The sequence below is a fragment of the Drosophila teissieri genome, chromosome 2R (genome assembly GCF_016746235.2).
Source record: "Drosophila teissieri strain GT53w chromosome 2R, Prin_Dtei_1.1, whole genome shotgun sequence".
Lineage (NCBI taxonomy): Eukaryota > Metazoa > Arthropoda > Insecta > Diptera > Drosophilidae > Drosophila > Drosophila teissieri.
Genome location: NC_053030.1, coordinates 12,106,757 through 12,128,657, shown reverse-complemented (window position 1 = coordinate 12,128,657; position 21,901 = coordinate 12,106,757). Strand labels below are relative to the sequence as shown.

The window sequence follows — 21,901 nt, the reverse complement described above, 5'->3', positions numbered from 1 at the left end:
GATGTAAATAATTTAGAGACTAAATAAAGTTTAATGACCGTTAAACACAAATGAAAAGACGTAGTATTGTTTTGTAGCTTGTTTATTCACCAACAACTTCAGTTACATATTTGTATTTTGCATTTGCATTTGCATTGTTTCAAATTTATTGATGGGCGAGTATATTAAACTCAACGCAATTTAGATTGGTTTTTCAATATCGGTATCAGCTTAGTAGCAATATCTCTATGAAATAAACATATGTCGAATGACTACTGTATAGGTAATACATATTTTAGTTGATTGTATTGATAGTAGGTATTTAGTTTCGTATATATGTAGTTTTATTAAGTATAGTTATATATTCTACTTGGTCACCATTGGTCTTTATAAATAACATATATGTATGTATGTTTGTGTTTTGGTTTCTCCCGGTTCTCACCCTATAAACATGGCATGGCATGACATGAGTACATATGTATGTAGTTTCAAGGTTTGAGTAAAAATGTGATAATCGTTAAAGGACTATAGTACATATACGTAGTTAGTAGCTCGTGTTATGGTAATATATGCTAATATATATGCCCTGTTATACATATTTGATACACTGTTTTGACTAATATGCTCGCGCTAAACTATAGGTTTTACTTGCGGTCATTCGAATACGAACTTGTTAGAGAGAGTATGTGTGTGCGGATATATCTTTATCTTAACTAGCAAATACATACAGTAAACGTTGAGTATATCGATCTAAGGATAGTTTTGAATATTTGAATACTGTGCACAAAACGCTTTGGTTAGTTGCATTAGCATTGTTGTTTGTTTGACCCCATACCAGCTTTTTTGGATTGTTAGTTACGTAACACTTATGCAACATTTGAACATAGTTAGGCAACAATAACGACTTGATTACGCATAGTATATATAATATGTATGTATTGAGTATGCTGAACTATTCAGTTAGAAGCTATATTGTCTAATTCACACGTTTATATTGGATGCTGGGCCCCCAGAAGGGGGGCTAAAGCATAAACTTACACAACAACTTTATGAAAACTGAAAAAAAAACCATTTGCTAAATATCGTATATGTACGTTGGAGTTGCATACCCTGTACAATGTCTTTTTCTAAGGTTGTTGTAATATGCAATCATTGAAGAGTTCCTTAGTTGTAAAACGCGTGTTGCATGATTGAATTCGGCAATTCTTCAAAGCGTGAAAAGTCGTAACGGACACAACATAGAACTTCTGGTGTGCTATGAATGGATCTAGGGTATTACGAGTATTTGAGTAATTCATCTTTCACAACAATAGAACAACGATGATAATCAGCAAGTATTTCAGCTATTCGTATATACAGTTTGTCAATATAACCTCATTGTATACCTGCGATTAACTACATTTTGTCGGCTTTCTTGAACCTTTTTCGACCATTACAGAGCTATGTTTTTTTTACAATACTTTCGATTACAGTTTTTGGGTTATATGCGTCCAAAATCATGATTTTTATGGCCCAATAAACAGGACTTTGACTATTAAAGAGGATTTTACATGGTGATCACAACGCTTAAAGACACTTGCAGCCATTCAAGTGCCTTGCGGCAATATCCTAACGATCCAATACGATCTGGTCAAGTGAGGCAACGAAGTCGGTAATACTTATGGGGTAAAGTCTAAAACTTTGGGTGGGAAGAGCTGAAGTTACAATCAGTGGTTTGTCCTATATCTAAATTTTGTGGAACTCCCAATTTAGCGACTTTGTTCCTCACTAGATAATTAAAAACATAAAATACAACCTAACACTTCTATTCAAAATTGTGAACGCTTATAGACCCTTTACATGTTTTCAGTTTCTATGGAATGGTGTTCATTTTCCGCGTACCATTTGGTACCAAAAACCTATCGAATATTCCCTTTTTTGTCAGATAACTTGTGTGTGTGCTATGTGGGCAACAATTTTACAAGATTTAATGATTATATAGATACTTTATTTAACTTTAACAACGTGTAATATGAAATTGATTTACTTAAGGAAGGTGGGTCTCCGCTGTGGAGTAATGCCCATCAATCCCGTCCAATTTCTACGCCGTATTGCCAAAAAGTTTTAATGGTTTTCAGGAGCGACAATTATATAGACAGAACCGAAAACCAAAGTTACCCGGGTTTTCGGTTCTAGACCTATGAAAAATTATCTATCTGGCCTCATTTGAATAATTTCTAAAAAAAAACGTATTTATATGATTGGCACGCTATTTTCGAACTCGCACACCTTGGAAAACCCAAAATTATCAGCCCCAAATGAATCGTATTTCGTGTGAGTTGCTGTTCCAGGTTCAAAGCACTGTCAAAACTAATTCCCAGGGCCTTCTTTTGTCCCAGATCCTTCGCGTCGCCAGGCGAGTGATGTCTTCAATGGAGACCCCTTCAAAATTCACTCGTACAACTTTCGCTATGCCGACAAGCCATTTTATCCGGTGCAGAACTATCAAAGATCTGCGCCACCAACTCCGCCGGCACTGGTGAAGAAGCCCTCCTTCCAGACCTTCTATCAAAATCCCAGATTCAGCCAGGATCCCGAGTACATTCCGGCAAAAAGGAGTCCACACCCCAGCTCCTATAGGCGTCGCCTTCTGCAGGAATCAATGGATATGTCCTTCGGATCTTCGGTGACAACACCCGATAGGCAGAGTGTACCGGTGACTCCGCAGACGAGGCGTTCACCCACCGCTACGGATTCCCCGCTCCTCAGGACCTGCTGTCAAAGTGGACGGTACGAGGCTATGAGACGGGGTCCGAGCACTACGACTTTGTGTCAGAGTAGCAGTAATCTCCTGCGATCAGCTGGTGGCGGTGCCCTTCCTACTTCGACCACCACCTTCTCCAGGAACTCCAACACCCATCTGCAGAGCCGAAGAAGTGGCTGCGGGATCAGCATCAACATCTGCAGTGCGGATTCGCAATCCGAGATGGACAACAATGTGAGCATCCAAATCGCAACGGATGCCTATCTGCTGAACAATACGGATAAGGTGAGGACCAAGTCGCAGCCACAGCGCTGCACGCCCAGATCCAGCGGCACCTTCGGCATCGACAAGCGACTGTCCAAGTTCAATGTGAGCGAGACGAAACCGCGGACGAGTCCGGAATGGGAGCTCCGGCAGAGGGAAAAGGCTCGGGAAGTGGCGCGGCAACGAGAACGGGAGCGGGATCGACAGCTGTTGGAGAACCGACGCTTGGAGCAGGAGAGGGAGCTTCAGGAGGAGCGGGAGCGTGCTCGCCAGCGGGAGCGAGATCGTGAGCAGCTCCGCCAGCTGGAGCGCCTGCGGGATGAGGAGCGTCTCATAGAATTGGAAGTGGAGCGCGAGAGGCAGCGCTTGCGGGAACTGGAGCGGGAAAGCCAGCGGCACAGAGAATTTGAGCGGTTGTGTGCCCTCCAGGAGCAAGCGCGTCGGGAGCAACTGGAGCTACTGTGTCAAGCGCCAATAAATACCCGACCGCCGGTTCCAATGACCTCGCACTTGTACACCACGACCTCGGATGACCGTTTGCCCGGAATGGCCTTTTGTGACTTAACTTCGCGAAGGTCTCGGAGATTGGAGACCTCAACGGGGTACCCGCCCAGATCGAAAGCAAGACGGAAGACTAGAGTTAACCAGGATGCTGGAAGTGTCTCATCCGCCACCCGTTCACTTACTCCCCCGCCGATCCTTACCCGGAATAGCAGCTCCCCTTCATCGACTGCTCCGTGCACTTCCACCTCGCGTTCCTCCTCTGTAAATCGGATGGCAAACCGCTGCTCCAGTCGTAGTTCTACCCCCGTTCCCAATCCCCAGCGTGGTGCTACTCCTACTGATCCAAGAAGTCTAGATCGCAGTAGTTCGGGAACTTCAAATGGCAATGTCCACGTCACAGTGACCACGACCGGGAGACGGAGCAACTGCAGCATGAGGCGTTCATCCAACGCCCGGGTTAGTGAGCAAAAACAGCTGAATGGAAACCAAACCTGCGTCACGTGTCTGAATAATATGCCCATTAGGATAACGACTTCCCGATCCAGGGATACGGATCTAGCCTTTAGTCTGAACCATGTGAGGATGAGGGCATCTTCACCAGCGCCACGGGAGAGGAGCAGCAGTCAGGAGAGCCAAGATTCCTGCCAGGTGAACATCAGCGTGTATGCGGACAAACTGCGTTTGATGCGTTTGTAATAATATAGGGGAAATCGGGGGATTATATGCGTGATTTTTGGCACAGATCATCTCTAGAATATAGGGATAAGCTGCCCCAGAATGCGCACATATACTCCCCCCACTTCCCTATATTGGAATACCTCAAAAATTAGTTGTATCTTCGCTGTTATTTCACTTGTAAATGTCAATCCGTAAATCCGAAAATGATATTCCAAAGTGAAGGACGGTCTTTTCTACATATTCCTCGCTCCTTGGGATTCCACCATTAAATCAGTGCAATTGCGGGCGTCTGTTTGTTGGATCGGCAATTAGACCTTCCCTGCTGGGAGTAGAGTCTTCCGGGGAAGGACTCTCACAAGCTCATGAAGCTCATTCGTACAGTCACATCTGCTTTATCGGCATGCTATATCTGTACTTCCAATATCCAAAAAATAAGATAGTTTCCAAACCTGTGGCCACTAAATTGCCTCCAATATGTAGTAGGGTTCTTAGGATCCTCACTTATTTTTCTTACTTTCTCTTTCCTACCCGTCACATCGAACTTTCGGCTCATCTTGGAGCCCTTTTTTCACTCAACTTTCTCTTTCACAAATTTGTGTGCTCGACTTTAACATGTGCAAAGTTTTTGGGGGGAGGTTACTTCTTGATATGATCACTGGCATATGTATATAAACACTATAGTGCAACGTGGGTAAAACATTGAACAAGAGTAACGATTGGGATTGGATTTTCATATGATATTACTGATATTGTTGGTTGTGGTTACGTTTACTTTCTGTTCTTCGATTTTTTTCTTGATTTTATTACCCGTTTTTTTTGGATTTTTGGTTGCACCTTTGGCAACATTGCGTTGGAGTTAAATCGTTGCTTATTCGTCTTCATCGTAGTTTTGATAGGTGACATAACGTACCTGAGCCCGATCGCGTCCATAGATCAGAGACTGGAATCACAAAAATGAAATGGGAAAGAGTATGGGTTAGTCGAATGCATTGCCTAGAAGGGTTTTATGTCGTGCAAAATGAAACTCAGGCAGCGCTTTAAATAAAAATTAATAGTTTTATTACAAACAAATTAAGCAGAACTTAGGGCTAAAAACAATGAGCGCGACTAAAAGTACGACAAAATAATAATAAATTAAAATTAAGCAATGTAGCGGGACTCAAAGCCTCTCGCTCTCGTATCCCTCGTTCGTCCTGCCCGCCTCGGCATCCGAATCGGGAACAGAAGTACCATGCATGATGGCCGGGCAGGATGCGGTCAGCTGGGGGATTCCCGAGGATTCCCCTGAAGCGGCAGCAGCAGCTGCAGCAGCCTCAGCTGCCTCCCGGGCCATACGTACCTTCTTCTCATCGCTCGTCGGCGGATTCTTGAGCAGCGTCAGGAGTGGGGCGTACATGAAGCAGAGGATGGCGATCCCGAACAACATCCACTCGAATCCGATGCTCTTCACCAGCGATCCGGACAGGGCGGGGCCCACGGCGAAGCCCACGCAGAAGGCCACATCGCCCAGCGCGTAGACGCTGCCGTACACCGCTGAGTGTCGAATGTCCACCAGGTAGCCCAGTTCCGGCATCATCGAGGAGTCCACCATGCCAATGGCGAAGCCAAGTCCTGCGTTCGGGATAATCAGGTGGGTGATCGAGGTGGCCATGGGTATCTGAAAGGGGATATATGTAATATATGAGCTATCTTCAAAGCCTCTTGCACTACTAAAGCTCAAAAAACCATCATTTTCCAGTGGGGAATTGTATTATATTGTATTATAAATACATTGAGGTATGTTATACTCACAAATATCAAGCATCCTCCGATGATAATCAAACCCAGGCAGGCGGCAAACCATCGTCCAATCTTGTGTCCCAGCGGTCCGAAGAGATTGGTGCCAATCAGGTAGCTGATGGAGGCGGGCAGGAAGGCCACGCCCTGCTCCCAGCGAGTGGCGCCCATGTTGTCCACCATCCACAGCGGCAGCGAGGGCTCCAGCATGGCGATGCCCATATTGGCGAAGGTGATGGCACCAGCGGCAATCAGGATGTACGGGTCACTGATGAGGCTCTTCAGCGAGGGTGGTTCCGTTTCGGCCTTCTGGATCGATGGCTGCAGCATGAACAACTGCAGCAGGCCATCGCCCAAGGCGAGGGCAGCCAGGATAAGGAATGGAGCCGACTTGCCCACAAACTCGTACATCACGCCGCCGAATGGTGGACCGATGAGCACGCCCAAGGCCAATCCTCCCAGCGCTATGCCCATGGCATTTCCACGCTCCTTGTCGTCCGTAAACCGATCTGCCAGCATGCCCATGCCGGAAACCGAGGAGCAGGATGATCCAATCCCCTGCAGAGCTCGCGCCACAAACAGTACCAGGTAAGATCGTCCAAAGGCGAAAACTGCGAAAAGGTGATGGGTTCAATGGCATTTCTAGTGCAGAGGAGCCAGTGGAACTTACTTATCGTGGAGAGGAACATGATCACGAAGCCAGCGAACATGGGAATGCTGTAGCCAATCCTGCAGGAGTATAAATATGTGATCATTAATCATTTCTGGTTTGAAATATTCAAGTTCTAGTGCTTTTCTCCCCGGATTTAAATTTAAATCAGTTTTACCTTCTTGCAAGATATGTATGTAAATGCTATTAGTTCCTGAAACCTACCGGTGAGTTAGGGGTCCGACAATTGGGTTAACTAGCAGCTGGACAAACGCCTTGGAGGCGAACAGGAGTCCCACCTCGACGGTCTCGCCCACCAGCTCGTTGTGTCGCTCCTCCAGTTCGCGGTAGTAGGTCTCGTTCTCTGTGGATGTTCAAGGACTTTCGCTGCAGACTGGTGGCCAATTAGCGGATACGGCTACGGCGACACTTACCCTCCGGACTAATCGTGGAGATCTCGAGCGGAGCCGCCTCGCTGCCATCCTTGTTGCATGGACACGGCGTCGGGGGCGGCGGAACGTTGGACGTTAGCGGTGTGCGTGGAAAGCTGTCGAGCGGCGCATCCGGATGTCGTATGTCGTACAGGAACTCGGGTATGATGGGCACTAAACGGTTGGTGGGGGGGTTGGGGCAAAAGGGAGACCCATTATAATTTGATTGCAACAAAAAGAATTTGCTCACAATTAACCTAAACGCTCTTGTGCCTCGGGCGCAGTTTTCACCAGGCCGTCGGTCGGTAATTGCGTTCTCCAGGCCCCAGAAAGTTTTATAATTGCCTTGCCGCTGGCAGAGATTGCCACCGACCCCCCCTACGTCCCTGCCTCACTCAATTCTAATTGAGTTGCAACCAAAAATTGAGGGGATAGAGTGAAAAATTGCGCATACGCCACGTTTACAACGATGCGTTTAATGGACTCGGCGATGTCTAGCATCAAGCCACATGCAACTTTCGTCTCCGGCGGGCAAATTCAATTTGTTTATTGCATGCTTCGACTCTGTTTATATTTATTATCAACACCCGGCGAACTCGAGAACTCGAGAACTCCACTGTACGGGCCACTGTACGGGCCACTGTAATTGCATTTCCTGCCAAAGTGCTAGGCCGAGGTCAGAGGTTGGGCCCTTGCGGAGTGGCTCTTTCAATTGAGTGAGTGCCGAGTTTGAAGTATTGTTGGGGTAATTTGTTTGCTTGTGCAGCCAGTTATTCGTGGTTATCGCACTGACAGCCCATAACCATATATGTTATGTATGCCTGCCTGCCTGGTTTGTTTAATGAGTGCCATTCATGCTCCATGGGGTTGCAGTTTGGAGCTACATAGTTGGATAGTTGAATAGATGGATAGTCGAACTCCAAAGTTTCGTATTAGCCCGTGCCCGTGCCTCGAGCCTCGTGCCAAAGTTCAGCGAAAGTGGAAGTCTCACCTGACCTGGAAGCCCACTCAACTGTCACATATGTCGGCCATGTGGACGACTCAAACATGCGAATCAACATGCCATTTCTGCCATGTGGCATGCACATTTCCAACCGGAAATATATGCAAATTTGGCAACATCTACCTAATTGGGGTTAACCACTTGGCGATTAAGCAGCGAATTTAGTGCTACAGCAAAATGTTGCATAGTAATGCCCCAAGCCGACAGCCCCAACAACTCATTAAACTGTCTCCCGAGTCTCTGACATAAAAATGATAATTCCGGAAAAAGCACGTGCAGCTGGGTGGCGTGGGATGTTTGGGGTTAGAAGTTGGATTTGGGATGTTTTTTTTTTTGGTTTTTTGGGGCAGGTGGGGCAGTCGGCGGAAGTCACTCAGTCGCCTCGGTTGCATTTCGCGTGTCGAAGACACTTAAACCGCAATGCCAAAAGGAAGGCGACTCGGGCAGCTAGACAAACAAACAGTCACTAGCGCCGATTCAGGGCTACGGAAATTGTGACGGAGTGATGGGCTATCAGGGATTTGGATGGCTGAGAACACTATATGGTCTTAGGATTTTATTCAGTTACTATATAGTTCAAAGAAAGCTATCTTACGCAGACATTCATCAAAAAATTAATAATTATTTAGATATTCAGTAAGAAAGGATTTAAGCATGTTGCCAATGGAATAATAGTATGCTTCCTTTACCCAAATTTATAAGCCAACCATTTCCCGCAGCCCTGTGGCTCCGTCCGCAGGTCACCCAGATACATGACTTCGACATGCCGGGCGACAGTGGCAGTGGCGTTAGTGGAGTTAGTGGCGTCGTCGTCAAGCCAAACAGAAGCGGCAGTGAGGCGGCAACTGGCGAAGCAACCAGTCATCCGCCGGCGACGAGGAAGAGGACAACTCAGCACCCGAGCTGGGGACGCTGGAGTACGCATTTGTTTACCCGCTTAATATGCACAGGATTTAATTAGCCATAGAATCCTCGGGAGGAGCGGGTGGAAATGCGACCCATTTGGGAGTCGGCCAGCAGGCCGCTGTTTGTGCGCTCCGTGTGGCAGGAGGCGATCGGGAGGCGCCACTTCATCCTCGACTACGAGCCGCGACAGAGGCAGCGCTGGAAGCGCCAGAAGACAAGGCTGAGAGGTGAGTGCTCCATAATCTGACGCCCAAAAGAAATTAGGTCCTTTACAAAGTTAAGTCCATAATTGGACATCGATTATGTCCCGGATTTTGCTTACATTGATTGAAAATATGGAGTTTCATTAGACTATATTTGCTTTAAAGGCAACTACCAGCAGTCGGAGTCCTACGAGATTCTCGAGCAGTCCGTGGAGGACAGTGTGGAGTACCTGGACGAGTACCTCTTGCTGGACGCCACCAAGCTGACGCTGCAGCAGCAACAGTCGCTGCCCACGCTGGGTGGGCGTCCGGGCCCCGCCCCCTCGACGGGTGGAGGTCATCGAGGGGAGCAGCGCCACCAGAGCCGCCAGTCGAAGCGCCGAGCTTGGCTGTTGAGTCGCGGGCGCACCTACAACATGGACCACCACCACATGGACCATCAGTCGCGCAGGAGTTCGCTGCAGGATGCAACTAGCACGCTCTCCACGACGGCAAACAATCCCGAGGAGCGACTGGCCGAAAGGGTGCTCCACTGGCTGGATTTGGCTGGACGCACTGATATAGTGAAGGAGAAGGTGGTCACTCCGCCGGCCAGCAGTAGTGCCCAGTTGGCCAGATCCGCGCAGAGGATGCAGCGCACTCACCACCGCAGCATGAGCCTCAAGCGCGTGGCGGCGGCGGCAGTGAATCACCAGCGATCGGTGGCCAGGAAGCCCGTCGCCAAGCCACCACCCGTTGCCCAGCAGGTCTCCAGCGCATCCCTGTCCGCCTCCAATGCCAAGCCCATAACCATTATCTTCAACAAGGAGGGCGTGCCCGTGCGCCTCAATAGACCCGCTCGCAACATCGATCTCTGCACCCTGAGCAGCAGTGCCAGCACCACGAGAAGATTGGCTGGTCAGTTGGCCTCGGCGCGCCTGTACAGCGGAGCCACTGCATCGCCACTGCCGGAGGACAGCCGCACGCCACCACTCAGTGGCCGGGGATTGGGGTCATCCGCCGCCTCGGACAGCAGGAAGCAGCTGCACATCTTCATGCCCAGTCTGCCCAAGAAGGGTCTGCTGGCGGCGGGTTCCACGACGGGCAGTGGCTTGGGTGGTTCTGGCGAGGATGCCCTGAGCACCAGCTTCAGTGAGCTGTGCCAGTTGTAGTCAGTCTCAAACAAACTTCTTATTTACCAATGAACTTGGAACCGTTTTCAACTAACAACTAATTTGTAGAATTAATTTGTAGAACTTTTTAAAACAATTTCTGGTTTTTAATAATATACTATGAATAAATAGGAACTGTAAAGTTTTTCTTCTCTAATTGCAATGAATACGATACACATTTATATGGATACTTTCACTTCTCTCTAATGCCAAGGTTCACTGACTTTTGGGTCATGTATGCGATTAATCTTGGAAAGGAATGATTGTTATATTCCTAACTTTGGGGCACCTGATTTCCATCACAGCAAAACGGGTAATTGATTTCCTTTCCCAAAATAACTGTGCCACAGAAATGGAAAATTTGTCAAGAAGAACATATTAATATAGTATATTAATAGTCAGACTACTACAGCAAAGTAAATTATAACATTTCTCAAAATTCAAATACTCTAACCGCAACTTTTTATGTGTTATAAAAATGTAATACTCAATTGAATAGATACATCTATGATACTGAACAGTCCTAAGGAATCTGTATTTATTAGGCATTGGAGAATTGTATTATTTCTAACAAGTCAAGTACGTTAAGAAAATCTTCTTGTCCCAAGTTTGTAAGTGTATTTTTGTGCCCAGGAGGACTACTTATTAATATCGCACAATCTTTTCTTGGTTTTATTGATTTTCGTTTGTGTTCCGTTGCCATTGAAAGTTTCTTTTGTTTGGTTCTTTTTATCGAATTTGGTAAGTTTATTTTTGGATTACCCCGAAAAGTCGGCGGCGTGTGCCACGCCCACTTTCTTTTGTTTTGATTTCGGCTCTGACTTCATTGTTGATTCTTGCGTTTTTTTTCGCCTGCGGGGGCGGTGATCCTGCGGGGATTCCCACGTGAAAGAAGGAGCGTAATCAATGTAATTGTGGTAATATTGCATGTTTAACAATGGAATAAAGTTGAAGTTAAAGTTTTACCCTAATGAATGTGGCAATTTTGCGCAGAATGGAAGAGAGTTAAAGTTTGGCAGGGAAATAAGGCATTACATGTAAAATTAAGTTAATAAGTGAAATAATTCAGAAGAAATGTTATGACCTTTAGTACAGGAAAAGGTTCTACCAATCTACACTTGTATTAAAAAAAGGGGTAAAAGGTATACAAATTTGGTTGAACCCTATGGCAATGACAAGTTAAAACCATGTTAGCATAGCTCTACACTTTTTTCTTAAAGATTTCTTACTTTTGTCAACTGTTTTTATGAGTCCTACGACAGCTGAAACCTAAGCGGTCGTAAACTAATTATGGACATTACATATCCATCAGCCTGATGGGATAACAACTGTCAACCGTTGCGAAGGAGATTCCTTGGATATCCATCAAGCGTCATGCAAGCAACACCCAAATCAAAACTATCCACCTGCCACACGTGGCAAGTTGTCGTTGTCGTCGTCATCGTATTATTTTATGATTGACGCGTCGGTGTTTAGATTCGATTTCACTATTACCAGCGATACCAAAGTACAGGTAACAAGGAAATCCAGCAGAGCAATATTATTCAGTGAAACGGAAGCACTAAGGAGATATGCAATCCTGAAGAATTCGCGTTAATTTTACACATACAATATAGAAACGTTCATGTTGAAGGAGTATCTTGTTATATACAGCTTATTTTTGGATAGTAATCCTAATTAATAAAAGTTATTCTCTGTGCATTTGGGAGATACATCGCAATAGCTGTAGATGGTGGGGGATAAGCGCAAGGCTCAATGAGTCATTGCGTCTGGCATGACAGCGAAACGACACCGAGAAAGCCGCACGATTGTGACCTTTCTCGAAATGGGTCTGGTTGGGTGGCAGCCACGGAATCCGAGTCCGTGGCCAACGGAAGACGGAAAGCGGGGAAAAGTTTTCGACTTCAAGGCAAGCCAAAAGACAAAAGGGGGAGCAATTACTTTTGGAGGCAAAAACTTTGGGCCGCCTGACGTTTGACTTTTGCCCGCTTCGTTCACGGCAAAGGAAAATGCGCAACAATACTGGGAGTATTTTGGCTTTCGGATTGCACACAGCACATAACAGGCCTAAACGGACTTATAGACCAGCTATTCCGCCTGCCGTGACTTATTCGCGTTTCTGCAACGGACGCGGCAGGTTCTCCCGGCGATTGGAGTTCCACTTTTCCCCATTGTTGGCCACCTAACGAGCAAAGTTTTTCCACCGCGCACTTTAATTTTCCGGCCATTAGTGGCATGTCCACCGACGAGGATTCCCTGGGCAGTCCCCTCAAGCCGGCCACGCCCACACCCGGTGAACGCGAACCGACACGGGAACGCCACCGGGGCGGTCGATCTGGCGCCTCGGATCTGCTGCGCCACCAGCAGAGCTTCGAGGCACGCTACAGTGGCATCATCCAGAAGCAAATCTGGGAGACGAGCATCAACAAGGATGTGCTGGAACGCCAGCTGAATGCCTACTTCCCCTTCTCCCGCAGCGCCTCGCTCACCAAGGACGCAGCCGGCGGATTCGATCAGCTCCTGCCGCCGGCGACGAGCGGTGGTGGTCTGAAGACGCGATCCCTGGCCACCACGCCCACCAGGCGACCCGGCGTCTGCCTGGAGAAGCTGGAGACGGTGGATGTGGCCTCCATCGAGCAGCAGAAGCAGGCGAAGTGATGTCCAAGGACTATGATTGCTGAATCATTGCGATGCCCGTAAGGTTGAAAGGCAATTCTGAACCTTTTTACTCTAAGATAGGATAGGTGCGATATCTTATTAGGACCCGGATAACCAATTTATCATTCGACTAGGTATATTTAATATGTAATATCTGTGAAAAGCCGAAACTAGTGTTGCTTTTTGGTGCTACAAGTTAAATACTTATATATTCAATTCAAATGTTTGATTAATCGGACAAACTAATAAACAAAACGGAATTAAAATCAAAGCTATCTTAAATTCAAAAACTTTTTTCAAAGACATGTAGCTTTAAGAAGTATTACTAACGTGTAAGATGCAATTGGTCCAATTCTCGTGAATCTACTGTTTATTTAGCACCCCTAAGAATTGTCTACAGCACTAAAACAATCAATTTGCATAGTTCAACGAATGTCGATGTAAAACTCTCCTTTTATTGGCTAAGTTTATGACCAGAACATCCCCGGATCAAAGTAAACCCTGTTTAAGCTACTATTATTCAATCTTCCTCAATAAAACAAGAGCTTATTGCATATTCAATTTGTTATCAAGTCAAACGGATAGCGCCATGGCCCATATAAATCTCCACAGGCTCCTGCTAAATCTAATTTACGAGTATATTATGCGAGAAAAGAGAAATGCGGCGGTGGTGTGGAAAATGGGGGGAAAATTGCGTAGGGCAGAGATCAGATGTAATAATCAAATGTATTTGCAGCAATTTTCGCTTCAGCACCTTGAGCGCGAAACGGGAAAGCACTTAAGTGGAAATGCCGCCAGTCAAACGCTAAAAGCCCAGCCGCTTTTCCTTTTCCCTTTTTATTTTCCCATCCGTTTATCCTGTCAGCTGGGGGAAACTTCTCCTATGGAGCTAATAGTTTTTCCACTTTTCCTTTGACTTTCACTTCCGTGCCATCTCAACAAGTTGCTCGAGTGGTTCGGCTATTTCCGTTTGGTTTTTCGCCCAACTTGTTGATTTAAATTCATGAACGTTTGCCACAAAGAAAAATCTCGCCCCACTTCTTTTTCGGGTTATTCCCTTTTTTCCTTCACCCTGTGCTGTATTTGTCAGGCTGGAGGACCGGAGGATTCCCACTCAATGTCCATGTGTTTGGCCAGACACTTGACATAAGCACTTGGTGCTGGACACATCCACCACATCCACCACTCTACCATCCACTTTCGCAGAGTTTTCCCTGGTGGGGGTTTTAGTGTCAACTGCAGGAGGGTCTTCTCCTCCAGTGCGTGTCCATTTAATTGACTGTCGACGGCTCGGCACTTGGAGCTGCCCAACTCAGCCTGCTCCATTGGCCATTGGTCATTGGTCATCGGTATCGGTATCTGATAATGACTAAGCAGGGGCACTTCAGCATTGATTAGTTGCTGGATGGCATTTGATTTAATTACAGGTCTTCCCACATAAATTAAGGCTGCACTAAGCTCTTTTCGAATTATCAGAGCTACTACTACAGCTACTGCTTATGCTTCGTTTTGCTTAATTAATTAGTTTTCGGCTGGTATTTTAATTAGTTTTAACGAGGGATATGTACAACTATGATGTATCTTAAATAATAGAAAATAATTAGAACTGAAATATTCCCTTTTATGGTGTTTTGCGCATGTATTTAAAGGATATGCTTTTCCAAGTGAGGAATACTATCTTGTATTAAGTTCTAGTATATAAAAGAATCCTGAGCAAACCTCAGCTGCCATTGACAGGAAAGCGTTCATTAGCTTAAGTGCCGCTCAGTGGTAATTTTATGCCACCACTTGCCCACCATTCCCCAAGGAAATGGACAATTTCCAGGCGATTGGCTGGCAAGGATAACCAGCTCCCGGGAGATAAATGCTCATGAAATGCTAATGGCCACCAGGGAATGAGATTTATGCGCCGTAATATATGGCATCTTAAGGTAACCCCAAACAGGTAGTTGAACTCACCCACTGTGGTCAGCAGCATGTTGTCGAGGAGCAGGGCTATGGCCACGATAACGAGCACCAGGCGATTGGAACCTCGCCAGCTGACCATCCAGGACTTGGCGGCGGCCCAGGACCCGGCAGCGCGTGGATCCTCCTCGCGGTACTGATCCGCTGGCGGCGGAGCCTGTCGTCCTGCGTAGGACTGCGACTGGTAGGTGGGCGGCGGCGGAGCTGGTGGCTCCTTGCCGACGCCCATGATGCCGCAATCCTGCTCCATGTTGCCATTCTGCTGGCTGCTGTCCAACTGCTGTTTGAACGGATTTTTGCTGGGCGTATTGCTGGCGGGTCCTCCGCGATTCTGTTGCTGCTGGCTGTTGGTGGTGGCGGTAGTGGTTGCGTTTACGGTGAAGGAGGTGGTCTCGCTAATCTCCGACTGCTTCTGGGGGGCTGTGCTCTGCGTGTGTTTTCTTGGTCCACCATTGCCCGCATCGGTCGATGATTGCATTGCGTCGCTAGCCGCTGGTTGCTACGGAAGGCAGTAAGCCGATTGTCTTTTTAAAATGTAATCAAATCAAGAGTAAGCAGCTTTCCCATTCCCATTCCCCATCTCAATCAACTCAAATCAAATCCAGAAAGTCCCACGCTCGCTTTATGCCCCAATGATTTTCGCTAATTAAAAGTAAATTACGAGTCTTGGGCTCGCAATTAAAAAGCATATCTTTCACACGGCAACACGGCTCTAATTGAATCACACGCAATTTAAATATTTATTTAATTGCCTGCCACCCCGCACTACCACCAAACACACGGGGCGTATGCGCAACATTTGTAATTTTGACATTTTCCGTTGCCTATCGCCAGGCGCAAATTCAATTTGACTGCATAATTCGCGCTGAAAGTCACACAAAAGGGAGGCCAAAAGCGAAGAGTTCTTTAAGTTTTCGGTTGTAAAATTGAATTAACCCACTGCTATTAGCAGAAAAGGTCTTGTAATTGAAGGCAATGGCAAAGATGAATCAAGTCTTCCGCCAAAAGTCTTTGCATAATGCCTCCAATTTACTTTGCAATTGAGCCCACAATTGATTCCTGTCCCGGCAGACAATTGATTGTTTATGACGTCTCCGCATTGATAAAGTGTTGGCAATGACTGACAAATGAAAATTATCTGGCAATAGACGAGGAAGCTGCTGAAAGTTCATACAACTGCATCACGTTTGGGGGCGTGACAAACGGCAGCGAATTTTGTCATTTCAATTGATTAAATCAACTGGAATTGGCTGCCTAAATACAAAGCTGTTGCGTTAGTTATAGTACAAGGGAAATCTGGCATCATTTTAATTAGCCCCTGTATTTGTCCATTAGTTTCTCGTTTAATTGCGCCACTGCTGCTAATGGGAAGATTTTTTAATGGCTTGTAGGCAAACAAATGGGATAATTTGTATAACTAGTAACAAGCTGTTAAATTTCTTTTATATGGTAACAAGCTGTATAGCCATAAAGTACATATATTAGTTTGGATATTGATACTTTTTGAAATGTCTGTTCGGTTTTTTAATGTTTTCAACTGCTTTTTCATTGGCACTTCACTTTACATTCAATTGCATTCTTCAAGAGCAATGATATGATGTTGGACATAATGGCAATCATTTACCTGGCAGCTTTTCCCGATTTAATAGATCTGAAACTGAACTCTCGCCCCTCGAATATCACTTGCACTAATGAACCTGAATCTGCTTTAACGAGCGATATTTATATGGCTAATGATCGCTGGAAGCCGCCAGAAACGCGCACTGAAATCCCAATTAGCCAATGACTCTGAATCTGAATCAGAATCGGAATCAAAATCAGAAGTCAAGGCTGTGTGATTCGCATTAAGGAAGTGCAGATGCTATCATGTGGACTGCACTTTCGTTTTCACAATTGTTTCACTTTGGAATCTTCTTCGGGGTGGATCGTTCATTCCGCGGATTCCAATTCTACCGACAAGTCGGCGCTCTGAGCTCAAACTAAAAACTTTAGCGTGCCGCCAGCGGCTTATTAAACGAATTAATTTTTGCCCAGGCGAATAAGATTCGCTTAGTTTGTATACGAAGAGTGCTCGCCGCGTAGTAAATGCATGGGTCTTTGCATTTCAAATGAATGCACAATGAAAAGTGTGTAAAATACATTTTAATAATTATTAATTAACAATTGGCATGCGATTTCGGTTTATGGGCGTGGGAAAGTTCGATTCAAACAAAAGATACAGTTTTTTTACGATTTGAATTTATGCTAATTCATTGAGTTTTCAAGTTTGGCTTTCAGAGCCTGAAAGTAGCACTTTTTTCATTTCATTTCGATTTGATTAGAATCGAATTTAATGCAATTGCATTGCTAAAAAAGAACAATTCTTAAGTGCATTTGTATAGCGTGTATTCCTCTATGCTTTTTATTTGATACTAGAATAATGGAAGTAAACAAGGAGGATTTATTACAATATTTTTAAATCAATCTTTAAATACTCTTTCGGAAGCTGTAGTGAACATATGTATATAGATATAAAGATACCATTATTAACTTCAACAGCTCAAGTTTTGAAAATAAAATATACTTGAAATGATGTCTTAAGTTTTAGTTGTAGCTCGTGAAAGAGTATTTTACATAGAATTCCTGCATTGAATTAAATTGAGCTGCATGTGCGATGCGATGTGACGAATGCGATTGTTTAATTCTTTATTTATGTTCCCGCACATATTTATTTTGATTACTGTTTGTCGTTGCTTTTTGTTTTAATTGTTGTTGCTGCTGGAGCTTGTGCTAAGTGCCCAAGATTTCTCAACTGGCGGCGGTTGAAATTGTAGTGGCTTGCTGCCTTTCCTAAGCATCGGCACGCAACTTTATTTAAATTGTGCCCATTTTTCAGATGTTTATTAATTAAAACGAAGCTCTTGCCTGCGCTTAGCCAGCGGACTTGAGCTTGACATTGAAGCCAATGGCTGACGCAGATGGAAGAGACCTCGGTTTATGGAAGGCCATAAACTGGTTTTCCTGTATAATCAACCAGGAATTGGCAGCCCTTCAAGTCGGCTTTTTATCTACCATTTAATTGCTGTACAAATTTGCACCGACGCCCGAAGGTGCAGCTTATTATACTTATACTTTGTTTTTTTTTACCAGCTATAAAGTGCAATTTTAATTGCAAAACGGTAGCGACATACTTACATAGCAGGGGCGTGTAAATGAGGCCCCTTTTAAGCTAATTAGCACAAATCGATGCCAACGAGCAATCGTCTACTTAAGCAGAAAGATCGGAACTCAAAACGTGCCAAAGTGGCCTTAAGTTCAAAAGCTTACTTGTGTAATGATTTTAAAAACAATTCATTGTAATGAGCGCATAAATTGTAGATTTTTCTAAGCTCTGTAAAATGTTTATATGGTGTTTTGAAATATTAAAAATAACTTTCTCTATGCCCAAGTTAGAACTCATGGATCTTGAGCATCTTTAACTTTTACTTACCTGAGTAATTTCTTATAAACAACTCGCTTAGCTTGCTTCGAGGGAAATTCTGCGGAAATATGGCTTTGGTGGGCGGATGGAATGGGTTTTGTGTCTGGTCTGCTCAAGGAGTCTATTGCAAACTGCCAGTTGATGGAGTCAGGTGGTTGTTGTAGCCGGATTTTGCGGGTGAGGTTGTGCGTTGTTGGAGTATTCCTGTGGGAGAATCAAAAGCGAAACAGAGTCATTTAAATAAAGATGCTGGAAGCGGATTTGCAATGTCTCCGGTGGCCGGGAGATTTCTGCTGGCAGTGGCCACTTGTGGCTTCAGTGTTTTGTGATGGCACTCGAGTGGTTTTCCTTTGAGGGGAGTGTTTGCTCTTCGGTGGGCTTGCGGCAAGGTCGTTGGCCAACAAAAGACGGGGAAAAGTGGGCTTTATAAGAGATCTTAAATGGTAATACTTCGCGGTCTCTTTTCAAAATATTTCGACCTTTTCCTACGTTTTATACTATATATACAACAAAAAAATGTTAGGGGTAGCCACCGAGTGCTGAACGCAAATATGAATGAACATATTTGCGGATTTATTATTCAATACCCAAATATGCCACAGTCAATGAGATTGCGGCTATTTGTGGAGGGCATATACAGTAAGGTAAATACTATTTACATCTATATTTGTTAATACTTTTATTTGTTTTCTTTTTTTTGTGCACCACGCTGTCGGTTGTCGAATCGAGCGAAAAATATTGTTTGCCTGGCAGGCCGATTCAAATCGATTATTAAATAAATACAAGTAGGTATAAATAAACAGGCAGTTGTAGCCGCTTTAAAATGCAAATTTCGATTGATTTTTGATTGATTTTCATTAATCGCTCGCGTGCGAGGTGAGATTTTAAAGAATTAACAACCTTTTAATGTGGTTTTCATGTAATCTTGTTATATAAATATTATAAATGAATAAACCTTTTTTAACGCATTTAACCTTTTAAGTACATTTTAATTGCTTTTCCACATTGCAATTCAGTTAATACGTAACTATAATTAAAATAGAAGAAATTAGCATTGCCATTTCGTTGCTTGTAAGTATTGTTAGCAAGTAAATATAATTTTTAATCACTTTTAGATGAACCACTAAAATCGCTCAGGATCGCATAGGACCCATAAAAAACTAAAGTTCAAAGTATGGTAAAATATAAATAAAAAAGTTTTCCGTAAAAACTGATTACCACTTTGAGTTAAATTTCCATTTTCAACTTACACCCTTAATTCTTTGAAGTTTTCACATATTTTTAGAAGATGCTTGCTTGGTGCTTGCGATTTAAACACGGATTTCGCCGCACATTTGTTGGAATTGCCGAGAGTGATTTTGTTGCAGGAAACAAAACTAAACTAGTGCTACAACGGCAGCTGATTGCGAGTGAGTGCCACAAGTGCCACAAGTGTTTGTTCTGGTGCTGAGGCTGCACTGCGAGCGTGGGAAACGGGCACGTCCATCAGCCACGAGATCTCATCTCGCACTGAACGCAGATGCGCTGGCCAGCGGCGCACGAGGCGCCTGCGACGTCGACGGCGGACGACTGCGCCCAGGATGCGGCCGGGTGTCCTGGTGGTGGAAGTGTTCGTGCTGCGGGGTGCGGACGGTAGGACGCAGGACGAAGCTGGCAGCGCTGCCACTTGTTGTCTGCTGCCTGTTGCAGCACACTCCCCTTATCCTTATCCGTTCCTGCCCACTCCCACTTGCTGCCCCCACTGGCTGCTCCTTCCCATCCTCGCATATTGATGGAAACTGCCAGCGGCAATGATTCTGCTCAATTGCCTTCATTGTGTTCGCTCTCTACGTACATCTGCTTACATCTATGTGTGTGTGCGTTGGGGTTTCCTCTGTTTGAGTTTATTTTCGCTACGCCTGTAAGTATGCAACGCATTTCGGGGTTGCCTGCCCTATAGATATATGTATATCTAGTAGATATGTATGTATATATGGAAATGGAAAGGGGCGGCACACGCATATTATGCCTAATTGATTTTCGCCCTCTAAGTGGCAACTCAATTTTTGGGAACAAGAAAGGACATCTTCAATGGGACTCGCATTTGGCTAAAGTCAAATACTGAAAGTCTTTAAGGAAAGCGAAATGGGGTGTAAACTTACTTTGAAAATATTTGGTGTAACGAGTTTTGAATTAATGTTAAAGCGAATTTTACTTTGTTTAGAAAATATTTGTTATTAACATTTTAGGTAACCAAAAATGTAGTTTCATGAATATTTTAGGTAGTATTTAATAAACCGGTTTAAAGTTATTCGGCAAAATCATACAAATTCTTTGTAATCACACATCTACTTAACTTCAAAATCTATAAATCTGCTTAACTTCCAAATGTACATATCTAGCTAACTGCCAAACCGCCTTCAAAATAATTTACCATATTATATTTATTATAGTTCACTAAATATTTTAAAGATATACGGCAGAATATCACTGCATAGTTTTGTATTTCGCGCCTTTTTCACAACATCATCGTCTCACGACAATAAGAAAAACATCTTTAAGTCGCACACGACCCTTATTTTCGCATAACGAGGTCACAATTTGCGTTTTTTATGTCAGGCGAAGGTGTAACAGGTGTATGGCATATTCCCCGGGACATTGGCCTTATGGCAAATGTGAATTCAAACGTGTTGGTGCACTGATTTAACCAATTTCCGGTGGAATTTCGCTGCCGGCAGACAGTTTGTGGACACAACCACCTGATGGATTTTCGAGGTGAGCCCGAACGAGTACACACTTACTCATAGGCCGCAGCAATTAATCCATTTAAGCTGTTGTAAATTTATGCAGCTAGCCGGATGAGACACGCGACGAATGGCAAAAGACAGATAAAGATACGGATGCGCAGCTACAAAGACCGCTGCGATTGGAAAACGACACGCGACTGAATCAAAGATTGGGAAAGAGGCAGAAGCCACCGCAGTTGGATGACTGGCCCAAAAATATTTATAGGTATTAAAATGATGGTGTAGCTTTGGCGATCACGTCTAGGGTCCGAAATTTGCATATGGAAGTCAAGATATTATGCCAGGCATCCACAACGAAATGAAGTAGAATGTATAGAGCAGATGGTATAAAACATAAACAGATTGATCGGCTCAAGCGGTTAAAAATGGGTATGGGTATCACCTTGATTTCGAAAAAAAAAACATATCTTTAAGTAGCGTTGAATCTAAAGAAGTTATAACAAATGAGAAAACAAGCATATAGTTTCCTTATGTACATATGTATGTGTGTCTTTGAATATGAATTTGCCCATATAAACTGTATAGTCACCTTTAATAATATGAAGAATATAACTTTATTAGCAGATTATGAACTTGCTTATTTATCAAATTTTAAATTTTCATTTCAAATTGTGCGTGCATGCTAATGTATTGAAATCATATATCGATTACTTAGTTGTGTCTTCTCTTGTAGATCATTAATAGTTTGCAATTGATATATTCATAAAAACTATCCATTTAATTTATATTAATTTTAAATGCGTCT

General features: G+C 44.3%; 4 protein-coding genes across 7 annotated transcripts; 3 read left to right on the top strand and 1 right to left on the bottom strand.

Moving 5' to 3' along the window:
• The first annotated feature begins 105 nt into the window (after positions 1–105).
• On the top strand, positions 106–4,404 carry LOC122612236 (serine/threonine-protein kinase fray2). Of its 2 annotated transcripts, XM_043785708.1 has the most exons (3): positions 106–2,292; positions 2,358–3,946; positions 4,015–4,404. In XM_043785708.1, exons 1-3 carry the CDS (start codon positions 2,277–2,279, stop codon positions 4,054–4,056), a joined length of 1,647 nt encoding a protein of 548 aa, XP_043641643.1. In that variant the 5' UTR covers positions 106–2,276; the 3' UTR covers positions 4,057–4,404. The 2 variants fall into 2 exon arrangements, with proteins under 2 accessions (XP_043641643.1, XP_043641642.1); XM_043785707.1 differs by having other exon boundaries at positions 111–2,292; positions 2,358–4,404.
• A 325-nt stretch (positions 4,405–4,729) lies between these two features.
• Positions 4,730–19,985, bottom strand: LOC122612235 (synaptic vesicular amine transporter). 3 transcript variants are annotated; one of them, XM_043785706.1, is made up of 9 exons: positions 19,621–19,985; positions 18,380–18,574; positions 14,905–15,409; positions 7,028–7,198; positions 6,819–6,957; positions 6,615–6,673; positions 5,960–6,555; positions 5,508–5,825; positions 4,730–5,108 (listed from the first exon to the last, which is right to left on the bottom strand). In XM_043785706.1, exons 3-9 carry the CDS (start codon positions 15,386–15,388, stop codon positions 5,037–5,039), a joined length of 1,839 nt encoding a protein of 612 aa, XP_043641641.1. In that variant the 5' UTR covers positions 15,389–15,409; positions 18,380–18,574; positions 19,621–19,985; the 3' UTR covers positions 4,730–5,036. The 3 variants fall into 3 exon arrangements, with proteins under 3 accessions (XP_043641641.1, XP_043641639.1, XP_043641640.1); XM_043785704.1 differs by lacking the exon at positions 4,730–5,108 and having other exon boundaries at positions 5,242–5,825; positions 19,621–19,979; XM_043785705.1 differs by lacking the exons at positions 4,730–5,108; positions 18,380–18,574; positions 19,621–19,985 and adding an exon at positions 16,535–16,877 and having other exon boundaries at positions 5,242–5,825.
• Positions 8,754–10,300, top strand: LOC122612238. Its single transcript, XM_043785709.1, has 2 exons — positions 8,754–9,160; positions 9,302–10,300. The coding sequence occupies exons 1-2, from the start codon at positions 9,019–9,021 to the stop codon at positions 10,285–10,287; spliced, it is 1,128 nt and encodes a 375-aa protein (XP_043641644.1). The 5' UTR covers positions 8,754–9,018; the 3' UTR covers positions 10,288–10,300.
• Positions 11,506–13,116, top strand: LOC122612239. The gene has a single exon (XM_043785710.1). The coding sequence runs from the start codon at positions 12,523–12,525 to the stop codon at positions 12,943–12,945; it is 423 nt and encodes a 140-aa protein (XP_043641645.1). The 5' UTR covers positions 11,506–12,522; the 3' UTR covers positions 12,946–13,116.
• Positions 19,986–21,901: the final 1,916 nt, after the last annotated feature.